Consider the following 26,322-nt stretch of genomic DNA (forward strand, 5'->3'; position numbering starts at 1 on the left):
CCAGGGATCCCTAAAGGTTCTGATCAATGCTACAAGACCGAGAAAAAGATACGAAGATTGGCAGATCCAAGATCCACATCCCAGGCCTACCTAGTAAAATACTGAACCAAGAGTAAAATCCAGGACACTGCAGTCAGGCACTATGAGTCTGTGTCACATTCACTCCTTAAAAGTAGAGCTGTTGAAGCTAAGAAATCACAAATTTCATTTCATTCTAAAACTAACTGGAATCACTCTATTCCATGCTTGCTAGCAGGTCCACTTTTCCAGACAACTTCACTTAGTTTAAAACCTTTGAAGGAATGTAAAAAGGGTGGACAAAGAGCCAAGAACTTGAAAGACTTTGTACTTCTTTGGAAAAGGTGCTTCACACCAATGTCTACTAGAATAAACTCTAGTTGTCTAAAAACTGCTCAAAAATTAGAATCATCTAGGAATGGCAGAATGTGTCCTTATTTCTCCTTCTGTAATCTAAATAAATTTTAATTAAATTATGGCCAAGGCAATTTGAGAACTGGAGGGTCTTTTACAGATTGCAAGCTAGTAATAGTTAGAAGTCCACACCTAAGTTAGTAATTGTTTACTTTCTTGCCAACTGGTACCAAGACAGAAGTAAAAGTTAATTTTTTAGGGCATGTCATTTTATGTATAATTTTTTTCAAATTCTTAACTTTAAAGAGCATATTCTATTAAGCAGAGGACACTTGAACTGGATGATGATCTAAGAATACTATGGATTGGAGAAAAAAATAATTGTATCCATTTAGTAAGAAAAAATCATTTTTCTGGATTGCTTTCCTAGTCTAGTTCAAGTCTTAATTTTAAATATTGAAAGATTTAAGATGTATAAATTTGAAAAATATACTATAAAATGTTTACATTCCAAAAATTATAAGAAAAAAAGAAATAAAAAATACTTATTTCTAAACTGCAATATATTAGCAGCTATAAAACAAGGCTTTAACACCAATAGCCTCAAATTAATTAATTTTATGGAATTCAATTTCACAATATTCACTGTGTGAAATTCAGATTCCTAATTTCAATCTCTGTACATTTCTACTGGAATGTCCATTAAGTCTGCAAATTTATGAATTTTTTAAGAAGCCAAACTGCAATTTCTTGCTTATGTCTAAAAGCAAAGGGCAATAATCTTCTAAACACTTAATTCTTGCATTTTAAGCTGCACTTCTGTGTGGCATGTAACGAAGTATATGGATTTGTGAACGACCTTGGTCAGCTCTACATAGCTTCAAAAAAAAAAAAAAAAATTCCAAAAGAATAAATCTCATAGATACTCAATTGTATGGAGTTGAGGCAAGGACTGCGGTCAGCGCACTTCCTCTTTATTTCTCATGCAAACCGTAACCATATCCTGGCTAAGGACTCACTGTGCTTTCTCTTGTTTCCGGCTAGCTCAGAAAGAACACTATAATTACAGTGGTAAGGCACAGAAACAACCAAGGGACTACAATTTCAAGTGTATCCGGAGGGGGAAATCTTATCTTGTGAAACAGTTCCAGTATCCGCATTGTGTTTTCTTATCACTATTATTTCCCCTTTTCCCCCCTTCCAACCTTAAATCAATCCAATTCTGTACAGAAAGCTCTTCTGCTAATTTAAGATTCATTCAGAACAAATTAGTAACAGCTGGGTTATAAACTGTCCATAGATTATGTATAAACCCCAGAAGAAATATTAAAATTACAGAGAAATATTTCCTTAAAAATGGGGGAAAATGTAACAAAAGTCAACAGCTATTAAACTGAGGGTTCAAATTTTACATTTTCAAAGACTAATATGTAAAATATCCTTCAAAACTAGTCAGAAAACCTAGTGGACCTAACTTAAATATTACTCTTTAAAAGTGCTTTCAGGCTAGAAGAAGTAGGTAAATAAAATACATACTGAACAGTATAGTAAGTTAAACCATTTGTTTAGAAAACATAAAAGTTGAGTGTGTGTTTGTGTATATATTTGCAGCATCCTTAAAGAACCAATTTGCTAAATTAAAAGAAATCAACTTCCACATTTTTTTTTTTTAATTTTTTTTTAAAATTTATTTATGATAGTCATACAGAGAGAGAGGGAGAGAGAGGCAGAGACATAGGCAGAGGGAGAAGCAGGCTCCATGCACCGGGAGCCTGACATGGTATTCGATCCTGGGTCTCCAGGATCGCACCCTGGGCCAAAGGCAGGCGCCAAACCGCTGTGCCACCCAGGGATCCCCACATTTTTTTGTTAGGTTAGTACAACTTTTTAGAAACCATAAACATAAATCCTTCATACTTTCCATGAATTCATTTAAGAAGATTTAGAAACCTAAGTTCTTATAAATTAACTTTAAAAAGTTCATAAAATTGTCACCTCCTACATGTTAAACTGAATTTAATTTTTCTCTCAATTTCTGCATCAAAATGCTAAATTTGTTTTTCCAAAATTAACATCTTGTCATCTCAGTCTATATCATACACTGTCAGACATTAAGCACCCTATAAATTACCACATTTTTCTTTCTCTTAAAATGAATAAACAGATTTAACTAAGATTTAAGCTTTTATAAATAAATATCGATTATAAAGTAAAAAAGTAAACATCATATTTCTCCAAAAGGATATTATGTGAAAATAGGTATTCTGTTCATGATAACATAAACTAGTGCTACCCTTTAACAAACAACTGGACAATATCTATCAAAATCTTAAATGTAAATACAATTGGGGCAGCAATGCCAACTTAGTCACACCTACAAAACTAAGCCAAGAAGTAGATATACACACATGGGTATTTTCTGCAGCATTATATATAATAGCAGAAAAAAGGCAGGGGGAGTGGGGGAAAGGTAAGCAAGGCTATGCACCTTCTAACTTTCAGACTCATAGTACCTTATTTTTATTTTTTAAAATCCTTTATTAGACTGCAATATTGGGAGTGGGAAGAAGGGAAAGAGGGAAAGAGGAAAGGAGGAAAAACTAGTAACAATGTTTTTTTTTTTTTTTTTTTAAATATATTTTTTAAGTTTTTTATTTATTTATGATAGGCAACAGAGAGAGAGAGAGAGACGCAGAGACACAGGCAGAGGGAGAAGCAGGCTCCATGCACCGGGAGCCCGATGTGGGATTTGATCCCGGGTCTCCAGGATCGCGCCCTGGGCCAAAGGCAGGCGCCAAACCGCTGCGCCACCCAGGGATCCCAACAATGTTTTTAAGAGAGAAAAAACAAAGAATTTTACCTAGAAAAAAAATACAATATTAAATATAGCAACAATGAGGTCAAATGGATATAATTAAACTACAAGCCTGGGCAATACCTAGTAAGTGTTTTAACATCTTAAATTATTAGACTTCTATTTTCTATACCTTACAAAAACAACTCAAATTTCCTCTTATTGAGTTAAATTAACATAGACTGACTTAAAGGTCTGGGAAAGACTGAGAGTTTGAGACAGAATTTACTGGCATGATTCACCTTAGGAAAGCATTCTAAAATGGAAAAAATCCTACCTTTAACTGTTTTTACAAATGCTTGTTTTTCTTTATTTGGATCCTTTTCATCTACTAAAATCCCATGGAAAATACGTCCAAAAGTACCTAAAAGGAAAAATAATAATTAATGAGACCATTGTATGACAACCTTCCTAAAATTTTAAGTACGAAATTACCTGGCACAATATAACTTAAACATAACAAGGGCATACGTGATCAACAACCTTACTCTAACCAATCTTTGTTTTTTAAATGACTATTAGAAATACTTAGTAACTGGGGCACCTGGGTGGCTCAGTCAGTTAAACGTCTACCTTTAGCTCAGGTCATGATCCCAAGGTCCTGGGATTGAGCCATCCCCTCACCCACCCAGCATCCCCTGTATTGGGCTCTCTGCTCAGCTCTTCGCCCCTCTCCCTCTGCCCCCACCCCATTTATGCTTCCCCTCTGCCAAATAAATAAAAACTTAAAAATAAAATAAATTTTTAAAAGAAAAATTCTTTGTAACTAAGAAATACTTTAATGCTTTAATGTGCTTTTAAAATGCCATATTTAAACTAAATATATGAAAATTCTTTCTGAATTATTCTAAATAAACTAATGATATAGCCAGGAACACTGGAAATCAGTAATGGGGTATCCATAGAAGCATTTATGAATTTCTAGGCTTAGCTTCGAATAATAACAAAGAGAAAAATGGACTCCCCTCATATATTCAAAAACAGTCCAAAAAATGTGCTTCCTTTAATTACTATTTGTCACTGAGGGTGGTAGTTCAAGCCTCTCTCTTTGCTGTGATTGACCTATAAGCATCTCAACTAAGAGGTGAATTCAGAGTGACTCATATACATTCAAAACATTCCAAACTGGCTTGTGGAAGGGGGAAAGAAAAGGTAATTCTCTATTTAACAATTTGAGGGGCTCAATGAGGTACTTTATCATTAATCTCTATACTCTTCTGTCAGCATCTCTTCAATTAATAACCTAAAACTCAAGAAAGAAAACAAGGACCAGCAACTGGGGAAGGGGAGGGTAATAACATCTATCAAACATCTGTGTGTTAGTTCACTTAATGTATATCATTTCATCTAATCTTCACAACCAGTTCAAGAACAGACATCATAGTCCAAATTTAGAGAAGAGGAAATTGGACATGGAAGACATTAAATGATTTCTCCAAGGTCACACAGATGATAAATTGTGAGACTAGGATTGGAAGTTGGGTGTAACACCAAAACCCATGTTTGCTCTGTCTGCTAGAGCCCCCATACTATCTGTCACAGCAAACAGGTTTGCTAGGTAGTGATATCTTTAAACAAGAACAAAAATATATTTAAAGATAATAAAGGCTAATATAACATGAATGCTTTAATATACTTGAAAATTAAGAATTATGCCAAAGCTATATTAAGGCAAATTAAAGATCAAAAGAAAGAGAAAATGAAAATCAGTTTTATAAAGGAAATAAATTGTGTACTTCTAACTATCCTTAGACACAAAGAGATAAAATTCTTAAAATTTGAAATAAAAAAAAATTTATAGTCTAAATTTTCCTTGAGAAACTGATTTTGAGATAATAAATACCTTCTTGGAGTACATCTTTTAAAGTTATCCTCTCCCTGGATATTGCTATATCCTTCACCTTAGCTTTGGCCTCCAAAAGAGTGACACTTCTCAGATCGTTCTTCTCTATCCGCAAGGTAGGATAACCTGAGGAGCCAACAAAGCCAGACCAAGAAATATAAATACCCTTATTATGCCATCAGGGTCAACTAATTCAGTCAAAACCTCAGGACTCAAGTCACAGGAATAAATAAATGTAAGAATCATAAAAAGAAGAAGGCATGCACATGAACTTAAAACGGCCACACTAAATTTTAAAGAAACACTTTCACCTACCCCAAAATCTTAAAATGAGTAATTAAAAGAAGAAACACTATGAAACAATGAATATTACCGTGACCACCACTTCAGCTGCCTTTCAGCCATGAAATAAGCATTGATTGGGGATCCCTGGGTGGCTCAGCAGTTTAGCGCCTGCCTTTGGCCCAGGGTGCAATCCTGGAGTCCCGGGATTGAAGATTGAATCCCGCATCAGGCTCCCGGTATGGAACCTGCTTCTCCATCTGCCTGTCTCTGCCTCTCTCTCTCTCTCTCTGTGTCTATCATGAATAAATAAATAAATCTTAAAAAAAAAAAAAGAAAAGAAAAGAAATAAGCACTGACTCACAGGACTTAACTCAATCCCTTTTATGGACTGTTTTCTTCCAAAGGGTTTCTAGTATAGTCTCCTAGGAAACACTTTTCAAATGAAAAGATGCTCGTAAAACTACCTTTTCTAACAAAACACCTGATCAACTTAATCAATCTCATATTTATACAGCCTAGTCGTATCACTGTGAGATACATTGGTTTTTCAGCTCCCATATTTCTCATTCTTGCCATGATGACAACAAAAACAAAAGAATCTAACCATAACTTAAACTTTTCATTCCAAGAAAAAAATGTTAGAATAAAAGGATTCCGTATCAGCAAGTAGAAATTGAATGGTACCTCTAAGATTTATGCACTTTGGTAAACATACGGGAAGAAAACTCCCTAAAGAGTTAGCAGACCTAGATGATGGTCACCAACACGCTGCTACAAAATCTAGATGATAGGCCTGGGAGCTTTGTGACCAACAGATTAGGCTGACAACACCTGATTCCACCGATCAGCAGTCTGAACAGGATACTTACAGGTGTGTGTCTGTATTTGTCTATGTTTAATCCTACCTGGAATTCTCGGAGTTTCTTGGATCTGTGGTCTGCTGTCTTTTGTTATTTTGGAAAATTCTTGGTCATTATGTCTTCAAACAGTTTTTTACTCCTTTCTTTGTCGTTTTTTATTTGTACAAAAATGGATTTCCATTTTATTTTTTAAAAATGTTTGTTTTTGCCATATAAAATAAATGAACGATCTATCTCAAGATAATGTCCATAAAAAATAAGTATATTTCTTATCGATAGTAACTAAAAATAGTTTAATAAATAATTTCAACTGAGTCTTGAAAAGTATTTTGCTTTTAGCATAGAATAATCGAATCTACTTCTTCAAGATTATAGTAACAATCAAAAATTGACTCTAATGAGCAAAGCTTGACATCTGCACACTAAAAGCAATGATGTGTTTCTTCTGAATAATCCGAACTATTTTCATAACTATGATCGTATCTTCTGAAGAACATATAATTCTTTCTTTCGTTGGCAGTGATGCTAACTACTATTATGATTTCTTTTAAATTCTTTAATCTTAAGCATTCCCTCTTCCCCCTTTTCTTTTTCTTGCCACTCTTATTAAAGAAACCAGCTCAGTTATCCTGGGGAATGTCTAACATCTGCTTCTTCCAGTATCATTTAACTTGTTCCTCTATCCCTGTATTTCGTGGGATGTCTGGGTGGCTCAGTTGGTTAAGTGGCTGCCTTCAGCTGAAGTCATGATCTCAGGATCCTGGGCATGTGGCTCCCTGCTCAATGGGGAGTCTGCTTCTCCACCCCCCCCCACCCCCCGCTCCTTCACCCTGCTCATGCTCTCCCTCTCTCTCAAATAAATATCCCTTTAATTTCTTGCAAACTGCCAGTCAGTTCCACAGCCGTGATTAGGTCCAGGTTAACTCCTGGAGTGGGGAGGGGAGACAAAGTACTCCATGGGTGGTATATAACATGTCGGAGTACAAAATATCTAGTTGTCCTACTGTTAGTGATGCAAAGTTTCATTAGCGGAATCAGGCTGTGACAATCTGATTTCTCTTTGTTCACAGGATTTTAAACACTGATGATCTTTTCCTGAATCAAATATTTTAACGGAAGTTGCAAATATGATTTTCTTTAAAAAAAAAAAGATTTACTTGACAGAGAGAAAGAAAGCATAAGCAAGGGGAACAGGAGGGAGAGAAATAGGCTTCCCATTGAGCACAAGAGCCCAATGTGGGGCTCAATCTCAGGACCCTGGGATCATGATATGAGCCAAAGGCAGATGGCTTAACTGACTGAGCTCCCCAGGTGTCCCTGACTTTCTAATTCTATCCTTTCGCTCCTTTCACATTTACTAGGTAGGATTCTTCTGTAAGCAAGCATTTTCCCTCATCAACCAGCACTACACGGTTACACTGAAACTGCTGATATATGAAATACAGTTCATATAGCCAGTCATCAGAATGAGGTATTATTGGTGCCTTAGTTACCTCTCATAATGATCAACTTTTATCATTACAAACTTACAGATTTTTACATATTCAATGTTTCAATCCACTACAGTCATTCTTTTTGATGCTCAAATGACCCATCTCTACGTGGCCCAGGTTTATCTTGTCCATTCCTGACTTAGTCCTGAAATCGTCCACTTCCCTAAAGAATCCTAGTTCTTTTTAATGGGAAACAGTACTGAAAGACCACAAGAGGGCACTGGATGAAGGGCAGATAATCTTAGTTTACCTAAAAGTAAATGCCAGCCCAAGGAAGATAACTGCCTGTAAGAACCTAATTAATCAATAACACTACTGAATTGAGCCCTGATTTGTGGTCCACTGTTTATCCTGATGATTATGTTGTGTTTTATTTGTGTGAAGACTGATTCTTCATTATGTCTAACTTGTTTACTAAGAATGATTATTTTCCCCAACATCAACCTGTTAGAATATAAAAACTTTCACCAAAATCCTGTTCGAAAACAACAAAAAAAGGTTAAGCATCTCCCTTCAGCTCAGGTCATGATCCACGATCCTGGGATCAAGTTCCGCATCAGGCTTCCTGGTCAGCAGGGAGCTCTCTCTCCCTTTGCCCCTGCCCCGACTCATGCTTTCTCTTTCTCTGTGTCAAATAAATAAATAAAATCTTTAAAAGAAAATCAGATTCCATGTTCTCAATTCTAATGGCAGCTAGCTTCCTATCATAATCAAAAAACAACGTGCCTAGCTGGCTCAGTTAAGCAGGGTCTTTTGATTTCAGGGTCTTGAGATCGGTCGGCTCTGCTATCAGCACAGAGTCTGCTTGTCCCTCTCCCATTCCTTCTGCCCCTCCCTTCCCTACCCCTCATGCTCTTTCTCTCAAATAAATAAAATCTTTAAACAATGACGTAAAGTCCATACCCCTTAAGATTATCAAACAATTTATTAAAATCTAACAGTTTTCATACAGCTCAATGGCATATTCTAACTACTTGAAAATATTCCTTCTGAATTTCTCTAGAAGTGATTCAGTATCCCTTTTAATGTAATTAATCTATGGAAATCTCCCCCAAATTAATTCTAGCAATTAAACATAAATTATATTTTTACTACTCCAATTTTAGAATGTTCCCCTCAATGCTCTAGAAAGCAAAAGTTGAAGATCAGGCCTAATCCTGTGCATGTACTACACAGAATGGTACACATGCCCCACAAATTACTAACAACACAGGTACTGCTGGCAAAAAGACCACAGACAACTTTACTATATCATCTTTAGAATTAAATTAACTCTTACTGGTGATAGGAGTTGCATTGTTGGGTGTGTCGGCTCTCAGATACTGAGTCGTCTGGGTAGATGGCTGAGAAAGCCCTTGGGAACTACTGCTGGCACTGATGCTGCAAACAAGTTTTAAGAGAGAAATAACTGATAAGTCAGCTTCAGTGAGAAATTTCCTTTTTCTGTATCTTCAAAAATGCATGCAGCCATTATAACCAGCTTAAAATCTTGATGGCAGTCACAATAACGCATGGATGTCCGTCACAAACATTCCATGTTGAAATTTTAATACCATAAAGTAGAGCTTTTTTTCTCTGCTAGCTCCACAATATCAAGCAGTTTCATCTTATCAGTCATTCAGAAATGCAAGTATTAGTCCTCAGACACCATAGACAGCAGTCCTGAACCTCACACAAAGACATGTTAGGGATCTATGGGTCATCCCTTAGGAAAAGAACCCATCCCAATTAGTTTGCTTTTTTAAAAAGGAGGAGAATTACAGGCCTCTTTCACTAATGGTCCAAAATCAAATAGGCCAACATGCTCAAGAGCTATCGTATCTAGCTCTAGTTAATTGAATCACATACATTTTCCTTCTTCCTCAATCCTACCTTTTTAGAATTTATGGAACTTATCAGAATTCTCTAGTACTTGAAACATTCCATTACACCACATTCTTTAGATAATATGGGAGATCTGGAAGATGGTAGGCTCAAGTAATTGCTAACCCTTTACTCAAGATTACCACAAATTAATACCTCTTAAGTATGTACTTCTGTCTCTTCAGTGGGCAATAGCCTTATCCCAGGTTACACTTGGCCATATTTGAGTTTCACTACCTCAGCTCTTAATTTTGTAGTAGTAGAGAAGTGAAGGATAGAAATTCAGCATGAAGAATGAAATCAGATGGCAGGAAGTCATACCAGACTGTCAGGATAGGCTTCTCATGCCTGTCTTAGCTATAGGATCACCAAAGTCCAACTCAAGGCTCCCAACTTTCTTAAAAAGGCAAAATCTTTGATCTGACCACAGCTCACAGAACTGTTCTAAATTTTCAAAACCCAGTGATTAAAAAACACATAATGACAAAAGGCTGCTATTTGAGAATTGATCTATGTGAGGCTACACATGTAGTGGGTATGCAGCAGTCCAGTGAAGAGCTTAAACCTTGAAATCAAAACTGCCAAAATCACCTTTTACTAGCTGTATGACCTCAGGCAAACTAATGCTTCTGTAGCCTCAAATTCCTCATGCTTAGAATGAGCCTAATTCTACCTCCTGACAAGGTTGCTAAAAGGTATATGTGAAAAATAATATAAGTAAAGCATTTAGAAGAATACACTGGCTTCAAACATACATTAATAAATTATCATTTACTTTTATTATTACTAATATTATGTATCCTCAATCCTTAAAATGATAAGGAACTAAAGAGTACCTGTTTTCAGAGTTCTAAGTACTACTCAATGATCAGACTAAAAATTAATATTAAAAGTCCAGGGGAGGGAAGAGAAATATTACTTCCCCGCAAAAGGGGAAAATAAAGGACCTCAATTTACTTACCCATAAAACAGGACTAAGAAAATCTACCTCCCAGGATTTTTCTGAGGCTCCAGTTATATAATAAATGTAAAACTATTCCTTAAAAATTACTTGCAACCAATAGACCCTGATGGTGATATAAATGGCCAGACTCAAAACTATTTACTGGTTGTTTCTCCCCAGTAACTGAACAGTAGATGGCACTCTTGTACCACCTCAGAATTCTTGAAGTGCCTACAAAGATGTTGAGTACCTTTTCAAGAAGCCATAAAACTGATTAGAGAATTCAGAGACATTTTTGGCTCTTTGATGGTCTTATCCACTAGGTTATACTCTGAAAACAAGCAATATTGTAAGTTGCTTTCATTCAGGCAATGTCTAGAAAACTTTGCCTGAAAATGGAAAGAACCAGAATCCCCAATGCATGAGTGGTAACTGATTATTTTAGCGGGCTGAGGTACATGTCCCATAGAATCTGACAGTTTTTGCACAACTCTGGCCTATGTGTCTTCACAGCCCTAGCACACATGTAAACATTCAAGGAAAATGTGTCTATCTAAACTTCTGTATGCTATGCTCCTCAGTGACTCCTTTAACTGTACTGGTATCCTCTCAAAGTTCTATCTAAATGTTCCTGTTCCCTTACTTCCCACTCAGAAGCTTCTAAATGCCATTTCTTCCTCTATAAACCCCAATGCTAACTTCAACACCATCATATACACAAAACCTATTCTGAAACATGTCACCCATGTATTTCTCTTTTCATTCTTATCTCCTTTCTCTTCCTTCTCTGCTCAGATAAAGCAAGTAAAACAGAGGGGCAGGTATTGAATCCAACCAAGTTCCCTGTCTCCTTGTGTTTCTGTTTATGCCACAAATATGCCTATCCACTGTGCATATGACACTGTGTAGGCCTAGGGATTCAGCAATGAGTAAGACATTCGGCTTCCTAACTGGAAAAGGCTTACAGTCTAGTAGGAGAGACAAGTACACACAAAATTATTACAGGAGAATAAAGTACGATAACTGGTACCAAAGAGAGACAGAGAGGGAAAGAGGGAGAAGGAGAGGCAGAGGATAGGAGAGAGAGAGAGAGGTAGAGAAACAGAGAAGGAACAAATGGGCAGTTGGGAGGCTTAGAAAAGACTTCATGAAAGAAATGGCAATAGGGAGTTGAAAGTTGAAGAAGGAACACGTTTGGACTGGTGGAAAATGCAGGGACCTCTGTGGGGAAAGCATGACTAAAGTCCTAAAGGGCAAATTACGGGGCAAAAGTGTGGAACACATAATCATGTGACTGTAGCATAAGTAGGGGTACAGTAAGAAAGGTTCAACAAGTATGGGAGATACCTCTCCACATAATGGAGGGCTTTGAAAGCCAAATCATGAAGCTGGAATCTTTCAGTAACCAAGTGGGAATCACTGAGGAGGAAAATGAGAATTATGTACTGGGAAAGTAAACCTGTCATTCTATCTATACCTCTCACCCTATCTTGGCTATAAAGTCCTCCCTATCATCTCTGACCCATCTAGGCTGGGGCAAGCACCTTTTCTATTTTGACAGTATACTACACAAATCATAATCATCAAATTTATAAACTTTTATAATTATAGGTTAATGTCAATGATGAATACTTAAAGCTATAAAGTATATCATTAATTTTTTTATATTCCCAGCACTTAGTATATCTAACCCAGCATATCTCCAAGGCTACACATTAGAACCATCCAGGAAACTTTAAGAAAAATGCTGATGCCCCAACACCACCCCAGACCAATTACATCAGAAGCTCTGAAAGGTGGCACCCATGTTTTAAAAGCTTACCCATGATTATAATGTGCAACCAGGTTGAGAACCAATGGTTTAAATCACAGCAGGTTCTCAATAAATGTTTACTGGATGGAAGGACAGATGAATGGATAATGACAGAAGAATGAAAGAGGAGGAAGAATAAAGAACTTATTAAACTCAACACCAAAGAAACAAACAATCCAATCATGAAATGGGCAAAAGACATGAACAGAAATCTCACAGAGGAAGACATAGACATGGCCAACATGCATATGAGAAAATGCTCTGCATCACTTGCCATCAGGGAAATACAAATCAAAACTACAATGAGATACCACCTCACACCAGTGAGAATGGGGAAAATTAACAAGGCAGGAAACAACAAATGTTGGAGAGGATGCGGAGAAAAGGGAACCCTCCTACACTGTTGGTGGGAATGTGAACTGGTGCAGCCACTCTGGAAAACTGTGTGGAGGTTCCTCAAACAGTTAAAAATATACCTGCCCTACGACCCAGCAATTGCACTGTTGGGGATTTACCCCAAAGATACAAATGCAATGAAACGCCTGGACACCTGCACCCCGATGTTTCTAGCAGCAATGGCCACGATAGCCAAACTGTGGAAGGAGCCTCGGTGTCCAACGAAAGATGAATGGATAAAGAAGATGTGGTTTATGTATACAATGGAATATTACTCAGCTATTAGAAATGACAAATACCCACCATTTGCTTCAACGTGGATGGAACTGGAGGGTATTATGCTGAGTGAAGTAAGTCAGTCGGAGAAGGACAAACATTATATGTTCTCATTCATTTGGGGAATATAAATAATAGTGAAAGGGAAAATAAGGGAAGGGAGAAGAAATGTGTGGGAAATATCAGAAAGGGAGACAGAACGTAAAGACTGCTAACTCTGGGAAACGAACTAGGGGTGGTAGAAGGGGAGGAGGGCGGGGGGTGGGAGTGAATGGGTGACGGGCACTGGGTGTTATTCTGTATGTTAGTAAATTGAACACCAATAAAAAAAAAAAAAAAAAAGAAAGAGGAGGAAGAAACAGGGCTATTTTAAAAAGGTACTAGGAGTCTGGAATAAAATCACTTTTTAAAGGGGATGGGAGCAAAATGTGATCTGCCAACTAAGAAACTGTAATTTCTGTTCAAAAAAATTTTTAAATAAAATCAGAAAAACACAATGACAGTAATCCCAAAGAGAATCATTTTTCTTTTGGCAAGATCTGATTATCCTTCCTTCTTCCCCTGTGCACCATATGCATGGGTGTGCATGGGCTCCCATGTAAATGCAAATAACCCTTTACTTTTTTCCCTTTCCCCAAATAGATATAATACCTGTCATCCAGTTCAATTCTTTTCATACTATGAAGGTGCAAAACAGCTAATATTATTGCTACAAGAAATATTACTGCACAGCAAACTCCCACGCTGATATAAAACACACGAGTAGAAGTGGTCGGAGCTGCATGTACAGGATCATCTGAAATAAAAATGAAAAGCACATTAAGCTTTTTAAACAAATACTATCAATTTCTCTATGACCAATATAAACAATGGGTATCCTACTCTCTGTAAAAAAATACTTTCATCTCATGTACCCACTCTTTGATGAGTTACCAGTGGTGTATTGATACAAGTTCTCATAATTTTTAAAATATTGTTGGAGGGTTTCTTTTTTAAGATTTTATTCATTTATCTGAGAGAGAGCATGAGCAGGAGGAGGGGCAGAGGGAGAGGGAGAAGCAGACTCCCTGCTGAGCAAGGAGCCCAACATGGGGCTCAATCCCAGAACTCTAGGATCCTGATCTGAGCTGAAGGAAGACACTTAACTGAGCTAACCAGGCTCCCTTGAAGGAGCTTTTTTTTTTTTTTAAGTCTTTTTTGTATTTATTTATGATACAGAGAGAGAGAGGCAGAGATACAGACAGAGGGAGAGGGAGAAGCAGGCTCCATGTACCAGGAGCCTGACGTGGGATTCGATCCCGGGTCTCTAGGATCTCGCCCTGGGCCAAAGGCAGGTGCTAAACCGCTGCGCCACCCAGGGATCCCTGAAGGAGCTTTTAAAAAGGGTTTTAAAGAAAACTTTTCATTAATGAGTACAAAAGTCACAAATCTTAGATGTATGTATAGCAGTGTTGTCCAACAAATCTCTGCAGTGACAGAAATGTTCTGTAGTATGTTGTCCAATAGAGTAGCCACTGGTCACTTGTGGCTATTAGGCCCTTGAAATGCAGCTAGTACTACTGAGGAACTGAAGTTTTAATTTTATTTCATTTTAATTAATTTAAGTAGCCATAAGTGGCTAGTAGTTACCAAAATCGACAGCACAGATCTATATATCCTTCACATCTCTTCAACAGTGATATCTAGAGGGGAAAGGTGAGACATCTTTTTGCCAATCACTGACTCACAGAAGAAATATACAACAGAGTGACCAACACATTTTTAAAAAGCAACAAACTTTTAGTCATTTTCTCTTATGAGAGTAACAGATTATTTTGCTTATTTATTTTTAAAGGTAAGGGCAAGATAACAAAACCCCATTCATGAAATACTATTCAACTTCCTATTATTCAAAACAGAGGGAAAGAGAAAACAAACCTCGGCAATCAGGAAAGTGACTCAAAGGCAGGCAGGCAGGCAGGCAGGCAGGCAGACACAGACACAGACACACACACACACACACACAAACTGAGGAAGATCTAGATGCACAGAGATAGAGATACATACGATCTGAGCAAGCACAGGCAAAGACAGAGAAATAGAAGCAGAACTGGTATAACCAAGGCATCAAGTAAGTTTTAATGATGAGTACTCACATCATAATTCTACTGAATAAAACCTGAGGAATCTGGGTTTTATCCTACATAAGACAGGAAATCGTTATTAAGCAAAGGAATGATATACATGAGGAGACTTGAAAAAAACAAAACAAAACTGACTGCATGCTGTGTAAAGAATGCTTTGAGGATTGAGCAAGAACAGGAGCAGGGAACAAGTTAGAAAATTACTATAGTAGTCCAAAAAAGAGACAGCAGGGATGTGGGCAAGAGTATAACGGACTGGAGGCACAGTCAACAGACCTTGCTAATGAATGATATTCGGGTAAAAGGAAAAGAGGAATCAAAACTTTGGCTTAAAGAATTAGGTGGCAATGATACCTTTACAAAAACTGGGGGAAAAAGGGAGGTTGGGAAAAGAAAGAGAATCAACAGTTGTGTTGTATCTAAGAGTACCCAGTATACATCTACATGGAGGTATCAAGTTGACAGAAATACAAATGTGGACTTCTGAGGATAGGTTAAGGACAAAAGATAAAAGCTATTAGCTTTTAAAAACTTGAAAGATGGCTTTCTAAAATTTAAACTGATCAACAAACAGTAAATCAGAACAGATTAAATCAAAGAGACCAAACAGATTCCAGGGCAGCTAGACCTTACTACAGACTGAATGAAGGCCGGACTTTCCTCAAGGATGCCACAGGCTGTTCAATCTTGGAAGGGGCAGAAAAGGGAGGTCCCTCAGTTCATCTATGAACTATTCCTGCCAAGAATTGGCCCTAAATCTAATCAAGTACAGAATCTAGGAGAAAGAAAAATACATTAATACCACAAAGATGCAGATATGAGAAATCTGATGGGATAAATGACTCAATTTCATCAACAAAAAAGTGATATAAAAGGGGGTGTGATTTCTGATTAATATAAAATATTTGTAACAGGGATCCCTGGGTGGCGCAGCAGTTTAGCGCCTGCCTTTGGCCCAGGGCGCAGTCCTGGAGACCTGGGATCAAATCCCACGTCGGGCTCCCGGTGCATGGAGCCTGCTTCTCCCTCTGCCTGTGTCTCTGCCTCTCTCTCTCTCTCTGTGTGACTATCATAAATAAATAAATTAATTAAAACAAAAATTTGTAACAAACTAGAGTGTGTGGGCTTTATTTGGATCCTAATACAGACGAGAAACTATAAAAAGATATTTTTGAGATAATCAGGTTAATATGAACAAGAACTAGCTATTAGTATTAAGGAATTACTGTTAATTTTCTTAAATGTAATATATCAAATACAAGTGAACAGGTCCTGGGTGATTGTGGGTTATTTCTTTAATTACCTTTAAAAAAAAAAAAAAAAGATTTTATTTATCCATTTTGACAGAGAACGAGCACAACAAGAATGGGGAGGAGCAAAAGGAAAGGGAAAGTAGGCTCCCTGCAGAGCTGGGAGCCCAGTGTGGGCCAAGATCCTAACCTGAGCCTAAGGCAGACACTTAACAGACTGAACCACCCAGGCACCCCTTAATTATCTTTTTAAAAAGAAATTCATACTGGAATATTTATGGATGAAAGGATGCTTGGATTGTGCTTTAAAATACTCTACCCCTCCCCACCCACCTATCCATCCAAAAAAGGAGGAAGAAATCAATGGAACAACACTGGCAAAACGTTATTACTGAAGTAGGGTAATGGTCATATGCAGTGTCATCAGTGCACTCTGTCATCTTTTGCAGATTTGAAATTCTCCAGTCACAAATTTTAAGTTTACTTCTATGAAGAGAATCTAATATCCTTTTAATATAGTGCTATTAAAAGTATCTCAAGAAGTATAAGACTCAGGATGCCTGGGTGGCACAGCGGTTGAGTGTCTGCCTTTGGCTCAGGTCCTGATCCCGGGATCTGGGATCGAGTCCCACATCGGGCTCCTTGCAGGGAGCCTGCTTCTCCCTCTGCCTATGTCTCTGCCTCTCTCTGTCTCTCTTATGAATAAAATAAAATATTAAAAAAAAAAGAAGTATAAGACTCAATGATGCATCCATATCAGAAAAGGAAAAAAGAAGTCTAAGTTACACCATTTAAACATAACCATTACCAAAAAAATAAAAATTTACTTTTGAGTTTCTGCTCTGTAGGTTTAAATAAGTATCTTAAGTATCCTTACTTTTCAGCTGGATGAAATTAACCAGTCCAAGCCAAAAATCAGACTTTCTAAACTTCTGCTATTGAGATAAGGATCTTATACATGTTTTCATTTTCATACTTTAATTATAACCATTCAAAATGATGTGATATAAATTCTTGCTTATAGTTCATGTTATAAAATATGTATGAGTTTTGCTTCACAAAAATTTCAATATTCTAATCATTTCACCTGACTCTATATATACCAATCTACAATACATCAGTGAAATAAATAGCAAGACCTCACTTATCTTTTGACAAACTGGACACTACAAGACCTTCAAGTCATACAATAATGTGCATTTGCAATCAGCCATTTTTCTTCCCTGGAGATTGAAAAAGGTAACAGTAACACTTACAAATAGTTCTGCTAGTGTTTTTGTCCAAGGCTGAAGTTTTAACTTCTTCAAGTTCTGAATTAAAAAAAAAAAAAGAAAAAGACATTTTAGAAATTCTTCCTTTTCCATGTAAATCCTTAAATACCTTAATCACATTTTTCTGAGTTTTTCTCTAACATAGTTTTGTGTTTTATTAGAACACTGCCTGAACTAAGTAACAAGGTATTTGTTGCAAGATAATAAATACTATGTTGCTACTCTGATAATGATCACTATAATCACCAATCCCTAGTCTATGGGTGTTGCTTATAGATGTTCAATGAAAAAGGGTTTCTGTGGTCTAGAAGTTTGGGGAAAAGAAATATTTTAACCTCTGTGGAGACACATAATTCACATTAGCAGAGTATAAAGGCTCTAAGGAGTTCTTAAGTAACGAAAAATATCTAATCAAGCAGTCCCCACTCACACATAAAGGAATATTTTCTTGCCAGTAACACCGATTAATATTCGATATAGGACAGATGTTTTCTGTTGCAATTTTTTAAATGTAGTAGAGTAAAAAACACATTTTTTAGACAGACGCATTAGGATGACATATTAAAGTAAGAGTCATGAACTGGATGATTGGGGTGGCCAGAAGTATGACGACCAAATGGAAAGGGTGGCACTATATTAGGTCTAAAACAGAATCAAAATTATACCAGCTGTATTTTAGTGTTAATTTTCACACACACATTATAGAAAACAGAGAAAGTATGGGATCATTCTGAATGTCAGCTGATCATTAAACTCAGCAGCTAACTAACAGGGGTGGGTTCCATCGATCACATCACATTTGGCCATCATCCTGCCTTTAGACATTAGACCATGGTACCGCCATAGCCTCTTTTTAGGGATCAGGAACCAGGCTTTCGACACTCTTCACTGGCTGTGCCAGCTTAGGTGGTCTCTCTGGGCCCACTCTCCTCATATCAATTATATAATGACTAGGTTGAACTAGAGAGACTCTAAAGTCAACTCTGGCTCTAAAATTACATGAAAGTTAGGTACATAACTGAATATACTAGAACTGAAAAATATATCAAAACACTAGAGCTAAAAGGTGCTTGCTAACTTTCCATTTAAAAAAATGTCCATTCTAATGCAGTACAGTTTTTTTATTGGCATGTATCTGGACATCAGCCATTATAACTCACTTGCTGACCTCAGGTACTTTCATAATACTCAGCACTAACTTCAATTAGGAAATGTGTTAAGAGAGAGTTTAACAATGGAGCTAAGAGCACCAGTTTGCATCCAGCTGCACCACCTGCCTGTCTGACCTTGGCAAGTTGGTCAGATGCACTCAGCCTCAGCTTCCCTCTGAGAAAATGGAAGTAATGAGGGAACTGCTACCTAGAGTCATTGTAAAGGTTACCTGAATTCAATGGTACGCACTCAATAAGTTTAGAAGGTTTTATTTTCCCTATCTTAGATAGTAACCAAAGTGACGGTGCAAATTCAGATCATTTTACCTTTGTGCAACTTAAAATAAGTTGAACTAGATAACCTTTAAGGAGAACTCTAAAATTCTTTCATCTACAGCCTATGTGCTAGGAATTCTCATAGCCACTGTAATTTCTTGAGTAACTGATTATTCAAAACCAAAGCTAGTAACATCTATTAAGTACTCACACATGGTATTCTGAGATTTAGGTCTGATTCAATTAGTCTAAAAAAATTTAAAAGAGTTTAAAAGTTTATTATGCCCTGTTTACAAATGAAAAAGCTGAAACTTAGGTTAAATGACTTGTCTCCACATCAAGCCCAGTCTATCTGGCCCCAGGTAATGCTTCTGTGCAACACCACCTCCATAAGGAAAACACAGTCAACACTAGGGGCCCTTATCAGAATCATGTGACCAGCCACTTGAGTACTATTTCACATCCCTAATGGAAAACACCCTAGCAATTCTGATAAAAGATTTTGAGACTGCAGAGCCTGAGGGAGATTCCTGACAACAGGCTACTTGGTGATTATCTTAGAATTTCATCTGTTAGTGCTTTTTTTTCTCACTTGCAACTATTATCAAGATTTGGTCACAAATCTGTAGAAAAATGACAAAACTTATTTTTGACCTTATCACATCTATATAAAACAAACTTTGGTAAATAAATTCCTTACTTTTGTAGCACATTTTCCTTCGCTTAAAGTTTAAAACTGTAAAGTTTTTTGAAGAATTTACTGTCAAGTTGAGCTGCATTAGTATCATAACCTCAGAATCTACTTTGCCAGTACAGGAAAGCTCGACCCGAAACACTGTTTAAAAAACAAAAAAGAAAAGATATTTTAATTTTCTAAAAATCAACATTCTAGTATTATAGAATTCTTTGTTGCCTAAAACTAAAAATAATATTTACATAACACTAAACAAAAATTTTCAAAGAACTTACCTTCAAACTACACAGCTTTAGACATTAATGTTTTTTCATCCATTATAGATATAAAAGTTAGCATTAAAGAACAAACCAAGACATAAAGGAAAAGATTACTGTCAACTTTTTAAAAAAGATTTTATTTATTTATTCATGAGAGACACAGAAAGAGAAAGGCAGAGATATAGGCAGAGGGAAAAGCAGGCTCCATGCAGGGAGCCCGATGTGGGACTCAATCCCAGAACTCCAGGATCACACCAAGCCAAAGGCAGACACTCAACTGCTGAGCTACCCAGGCGTCCCTACTTTCAACTTTTGCTCATGATTTTTTTTTTTTTTTTGCTCATGATTTTTAATAGATCACTTTGTCTCATAAGTCCTCTTATTATTATATACTAAAGCTACAGAAAAGGCAAACCCTGCTACCTTACCAGTCACTTCAGCATAAGAATGATTACTTGATAAAAAGGAAAAACAATTCACTATACCAAAATGTAATTATGTATTGCTCTTAATTAAGAGATTAAATATAAAGCTGTAAAGTGATAAACCTGATAGATTAAGTAACTATGAATCTAACAGTATAAAAACCTTTCTAAACAGAAACTTGCTTTAAACAATTACTATAGCAACAAGAGAACAGACATGGGTGCACATCATTTTTTTTTAATCTTTCAGTTTAAGATTCTTTTTTTTTACAAATTTAGAGTATCATTCTATCATCTGTATGAGTATATGAAAAATATGGGCATTTCTGAATTTCTTTATTGACTCATAAAAAAGAGGAAGCCCCCTATGCTTTCCTAAAGCTTAATGTATGTCACTAATAACAATGGTTAAGACTGCCAGGAAGAGTTCTACAATACTGCTATATTGTGAAAAGTACACAGCTTATGCTTTCAAGTTTTAAGAAGTTTGTTTTGCCTTTCTTAAAATCTCATATCTTCAGGAACCTTTCTCAAAAGGCTGACTCAACAGGCGTTAAATTTGGGTAAATATAACCCTTTAATCATTTGGTCAGACATGTATTACATGACTATCCTGTGCAGATGCTGTGCTAGGCAACAAGGGCAGATAGCTAAAAAAGACAGCTCCAGCGCTCAGGGTAGGTAGCCACAGGCCAGCAAGGAGAGACAAGCACAAAGAATTACAAGATAACATAATTAGTTCAAAAACAGTCAAATTACAAGATCCTACAGGATAGGAAGCAGAAGAAAGAGTTAACAACTGGACAGAAGGAAGCAAGAAAAGGACAGTGCAGATACTGAATCTCGAAGAATCTTTAGTACGAATTAGAGTTTATAAGCAGAAAAGAGGAAAAGGCAGTTTCATATACACAGACCAACACATGCAAAGGCAAGGATGTCAAAACTTCATGTAGTATGGTACCACTGGAATGCTGGGGCAAATGCAGCAACAAGGCCAGACAGGCAGGCAGGGGCAGATGATAAACATACAGCACACGGCTGGAGAGTCTACAATGTATGCAGTTGATGGGGGTAGGAGGCCCTAATGGACCTGGTGTCATTTGGTCAGATATGAATGTTCAGTGATGATCCAGGCCACGGTGTAGGAATTAGTCAGAGGAACGAGACCAGACACAGAGACACACGTGGAGGCCAAGGCCAGCAATGCAGAAAAGGAGACAAGAAGTGAGCACAGACAGTTCTGGAAGGGATGGAAGAGGGAATGGTTTAAAACACAGTGTAAATAATCCGATTTTTAAAAGTACTTACACATCTTATGCCTATCAACTAAGATACACTACACATCAATTATTAAACTATTCTTTTTTGTGAACAAGGGGTAGTGGAAGGGGAGGTAGGCAGGGGGTTCGGGTGACTGGGTGATGGGCACTGAGGGGGGCACTTGGTGGGATGAGCACTGGGTGTTATGCTATATGTTGACAAATTGAACTCCAATAAAAAAATTAAAAAAAAAAAACTATTCTTTTTTGGACATGGGGAACACAACTGAAAACAGAATGTTAATTCTTTCAGACTCACCTGATAAAGTGCGTGGAACTTCCCCCTGAGCAGAAATGTTGACCTGGGGCATGTCCATAGCCACAAAATTGTCTACTTGGAATCCCAGCTTATATTCAACCTGTAAAATATAGACATAAACAAACTGAATCTGTGATAACAGAAAGGACACAGTCTGACTTCACTGATTAGCTCATTAACTAGTAAATGCATGAGCCTTTCATATGTACAAATAATCTACCTATAAAAAAATCCAAATTGCTAGAAACGGTCCTAGGAATTTCAACTGGATAAAAATTCAACTCAGTAAACCACTCTCTATTTCATGTCCAGAACAGTACCACCACTCTCCTGTAAAACCTGTATTCTAAGATTCAGAAATCTTGCTGAGAACTACACAGCCACTGACAGGCCCTGGAGAGACAGATATGAAGAGCCAAGTTGTTGACATGTGTAATTTACAGACCACTGACTAGTCACCAATGTCTTCTCTGATTGATAAATGCCAGGTCTGAGGGCTTCCATGTGGCTAGTGGATGAAAATCTGATCTACAGATCCACTCACTCCACAAGCAGATTACAAAGCACAAACTTCTCATAGAATGACTCTAGCCCAGCTTTCACCATAAAGTTTATGTTTGGAAACCCATCTAATTTCTGAATCTACTTCTCAAGTAATTAAGAATCCAGAAAGAAAAAGAGGTGATTATGAAGATATCACTAGAACACCAATATTAACTATCGACAGCAATATTAACTATCAATACCTGGCCTACATAGGTGGCTTAACATAACCAACCAGCATCAATAAATACAGCCCTATCATTAGACTGATGGTCATGGAAGAAATAGCTCAAACCGTAAAACAATAGCTGAAATTTGGAATAGCTGCCACCTTCAAGACCTTTAATGAAGCTTTATTTATTTTTTTTAAAGATTTTATTTATTTATTCATAGAGACACAGAGAGAGAATGAGAGGCAGAGACACAGGCAGAGGGAGAAGCAGGCTCCATCCAGAGAGCCCGACGTGGGACTCGATCCAGGGTCTCCAGGATCACACCCTGGGCTGCAGGCGGCGCTAAACTGCTGCGTCACCGGGGCTGTCCCCTTTAATGAAGCTTTATATTTCATATCACTCGTTGTATAGCCTGCAGGGGTCTTGATAAAAATGGTACTTCTCTCCCATCTAGTGGTCACAAGGGTGGTTTTGGTGAAGAGCCAGAATTGGAGGAAGCCAAGGGGGCAGTGGGATGGGAAAAGAGGGGTAGAAAAGAGGTTTAGGAAACCATTCTTTAAGAAACTTAACTAGGAAAAATGGAGCCAGGTTGGAGGGACGAGGAGACAGATTCTGAGGCTTTTCTTTCTTTCTTCAATGGGAGGTATTATAATGTGTTTGTATGCTAATGAAAAAAGCCAATGAAATGGGACGTAATAAAGATTAAAGTAAACAGGAAGAGAGTATCATCCTAGCTTATGAGAAAAGGGACTGTCTGGGGCAAAGGGTGTCTGTCTACCCATGGTAAGTATCATGCCAATGAATTTAACTCTCCCTATGGATCTCTTTTCACACTTTCATACTCGAATGTCCCTGAACACTGTTAGGGGTATACAAATATCATAGTATTACTTCACAGTTAAGATACATATACAAACAACTGTTAAAGTCTGTATCTGGTAAGTGCTATGTTCATGACAAAGAAAATGTTTTTGCTGCTGCATATCACTGACTTAGTGGTACTTTTGGGCTTGTCAGTGTTCACTTACCTTAGCATGCTGCAATACTGTCAATGCCACCAGGGGGTGCTAGAGCAGCCTGGCTAAGTGTGGGCCAAGGAGCAAGCAGCCATACTCATTGACTAAGAGAATACATTAGCTATATTCCTATATTCCTACTATCTTTGAACAGGACAATACACGAAGGGCAAGTGCACAAAAGAAATTAAGCAAGGGGACGTCTGAGTGGCTCAGCAGTTGGGCATCTGCCTCTGGCTCAGGGCGTGATCCTGGAATCCCGGGATCAAGTTCCGCATCAGGCTCCTGCATGGAGCCTGCTTCTCCCGCTGCCTATGTCTCTGCCTCTCTCTCTGTGTCAGGTCAGGTCAGGTCAGGTCAGGAAAAAGGAAAGGAAAAAAGGAAAAAGGAAAGGAAAGGAAAGAGGGAAGGAGGGAGGGAGGGAGGGAGGGAGGGAGGGAGGGAGGGAGGAAGGAAAGGAAGAAGGAAGGAAGGAAGGAAGGAAGGAAGGAAGGAAGGAAGGAAGGAAGGAAGGAAGGAAGGAGAAGAGAAGAGAGAGAAGAGAAGAGAAGAGAAGAGAAGAGAAGAGAAGAGAAGAGAAGAGAAGAGGAAAAGGAAAGGGGAAAAGGAAAGGGGAAAAGGAAAGGGGAAAAGGAAAGGGGAAAAGGAAAGGGGAAAAGGAAAGGGGAAAAGGAAAGGGGAAAAGGAAAGGAAAGAAAGGAAAGGAAAGGAAAGGAAAGGAAAGGAAAGGAAAGGAAAGGAAAGGAAAGGAAAGGAAAGGAAAGAAATTAACCAAGAAGTAGACTGGAACCATGAGACTGTGATCCTTAGGTAAATTATTAACTTTTCTGAGTTTCAGTTTTTGAAAAATGAGGCTAACACAACACATTACAAGGATCAAATAGGATACTTAATACAACACATCTGTCAGTCTGGCACAGGGCCCCTGGTAAACACAGACCCCGGTGGCATCATTCCAGAATAACTATCCTACTGCCCCACTGCATTTCCCCATAAGCACCAGCTAACTACTGACCCTAGAGATTCTGATACAAGCCTTCTGTGCTGTGCTAAGGACATTGCTGCAGCCCTCTGTTCTGTTCCCCATTTTGGGACCCCCACTATTCTAAACAGCCTACTACATGCTTAAGCTTTTCACAACTGTCTTCCCCACCTTCTCCTGCAACCTGGCTTTCCTCAGAAGTCATCTCTTCCCCTGCCTATCAGTCAGTTCTTACAATACCTAACCCCCAGGGCCTAGGCAGCAGGGTCAGCATTCTTTTAGGATCATTAGGTCCTCTAGACATTCCTCTCTTGTGCAAAATCCTCTATACCCCGAAGCTCACGATGGCTGTTTCTCATACCATCAACATCAACAACAAACAAAAACTTTGCAGAGGCCTTGGCCCTTGGCTCACTTTGTCTCATGCCATCTTCCTGGTAGCTTCAATATTAAGTATTCAGTATTGCTAAATGATAAAGAATTACGCCAAAACCAAAACAAATGCACAAATCCTACCCTATCAAAGATCCCATCACTAACTTTGATTCCTACAAAACCAGTTCTGTGACTTGGTTTCACTTTCCCAGAGCCTGTGCCCCAGAGATGACTATGTTACTGACAGTCATATTGGTACCCTCAATTGGTTCACTCCCCTCCATACCCTCAGGGGGCCATACCAGCACCCTAACCTCTCATTCTACTGCTGCTCAGCACTGCTGGAGGAAATCACATCCCTGGAGAGAAGGGTGCTTCTACACAAAGATGACTTCCAGGCTCAGGGTAGGTAGGCCCTTAATGCTGTCAGCAAGCCTTTCCTCACAGATTCCTCTCCCTCCCTAGTCTACTCATTCCAAATGTCACAGGACATCACCATCTGCTGCCCTCCCCACTTCCTCACTCTTCAGACAATGTCCTCATCTTCTTCTGCTAGCCCACAGGAACCCCATTTTGAAGTCATTGTTTTCAGATGTTAGAGCACTTAACCTCTGTACTACGGTCCCAAGGAAAGATATCCTCTTCTCCTACTATACAAGGTTCTAGCCCATTTTCACCACCAATGGGATCTCTTATCATTCACTGGTCTCACTCTCCTATACCTTCAATCTCTCCCATATGCCAAATTACTTACTAAACATAAGTATATTATAAATCTTACAGCTCTCAAAACTTAACAGATTCAAAGACAAATGTATGTTTCCCCACACCTGTTGGCTCTTTTATTCTAGGTCTCAGTTATTGTAAGCAGACGCAGAGCTAACCAGAGACCAGAATTTCTAGGAAAGCAGAGAATGGCAAATGGGGTCAAAAGCCTTAACTGCAATGCAGAAGGCAGGGGACAAGACGAGCATCCAAGTATCTCAGAAATGCAAAGGGGAGGGAAATGAGCTTATAAATGGAGCTGGAGAGAGGTGGTGAAGGGGCTGGGTGGGAGGTTTGAGAAGGCTGACCTTTTGACTAGAAAAGCAACCTAGAGGAATAAGGAGTATGAAAGTACAGAAAGAAGCCTGCCCTTTGCCGGCTCCCTTTCTGAGGGACTATCTAAACATGCGAGATGTTCACAAGACATTCTCTTCTCTCTCTG

General features: G+C 38.1%; 1 protein-coding gene across 4 annotated transcripts in view; it reads right to left on the reverse strand.

The window, feature by feature from the left end:
- The window catches only part of RYK (receptor like tyrosine kinase), an 89,524-nt gene that overhangs the window by 24,465 nt on the left and 38,737 nt on the right, over positions 1-26,322 (reverse strand). For 3 of the 4 annotated variants that reach the window (XM_049099642.1, XM_049099644.1, XM_049099643.1), the window contains exons 3-9: positions 22,027-22,126; positions 19,770-19,904; positions 17,628-17,681; positions 13,650-13,794; positions 8,986-9,087; positions 5,070-5,203; positions 3,504-3,590 (exon numbers count right to left, since the gene is read on the reverse strand). In XM_049099642.1, coding sequence (XP_048955599.1) covers positions 3,504-3,590; positions 5,070-5,203; positions 8,986-9,087; positions 13,650-13,794; positions 17,628-17,681; positions 19,770-19,904; positions 22,027-22,126 — 757 coding nt within the window. The remainder of the gene's footprint in view (positions 1-3,503; positions 3,591-5,069; positions 5,204-8,985; positions 9,088-13,649; positions 13,795-17,627; positions 17,682-19,769; positions 19,905-22,026; positions 22,127-26,322) is intronic. The other variant, XM_025448836.3, reaches the window with a different exon arrangement.

The sequence above is a fragment of the Canis lupus genome, chromosome 23, assembly GCF_003254725.2.
Source record: "Canis lupus dingo isolate Sandy chromosome 23, ASM325472v2, whole genome shotgun sequence".
NCBI classification, from domain to species: domain Eukaryota; kingdom Metazoa; phylum Chordata; class Mammalia; order Carnivora; family Canidae; genus Canis; species Canis lupus.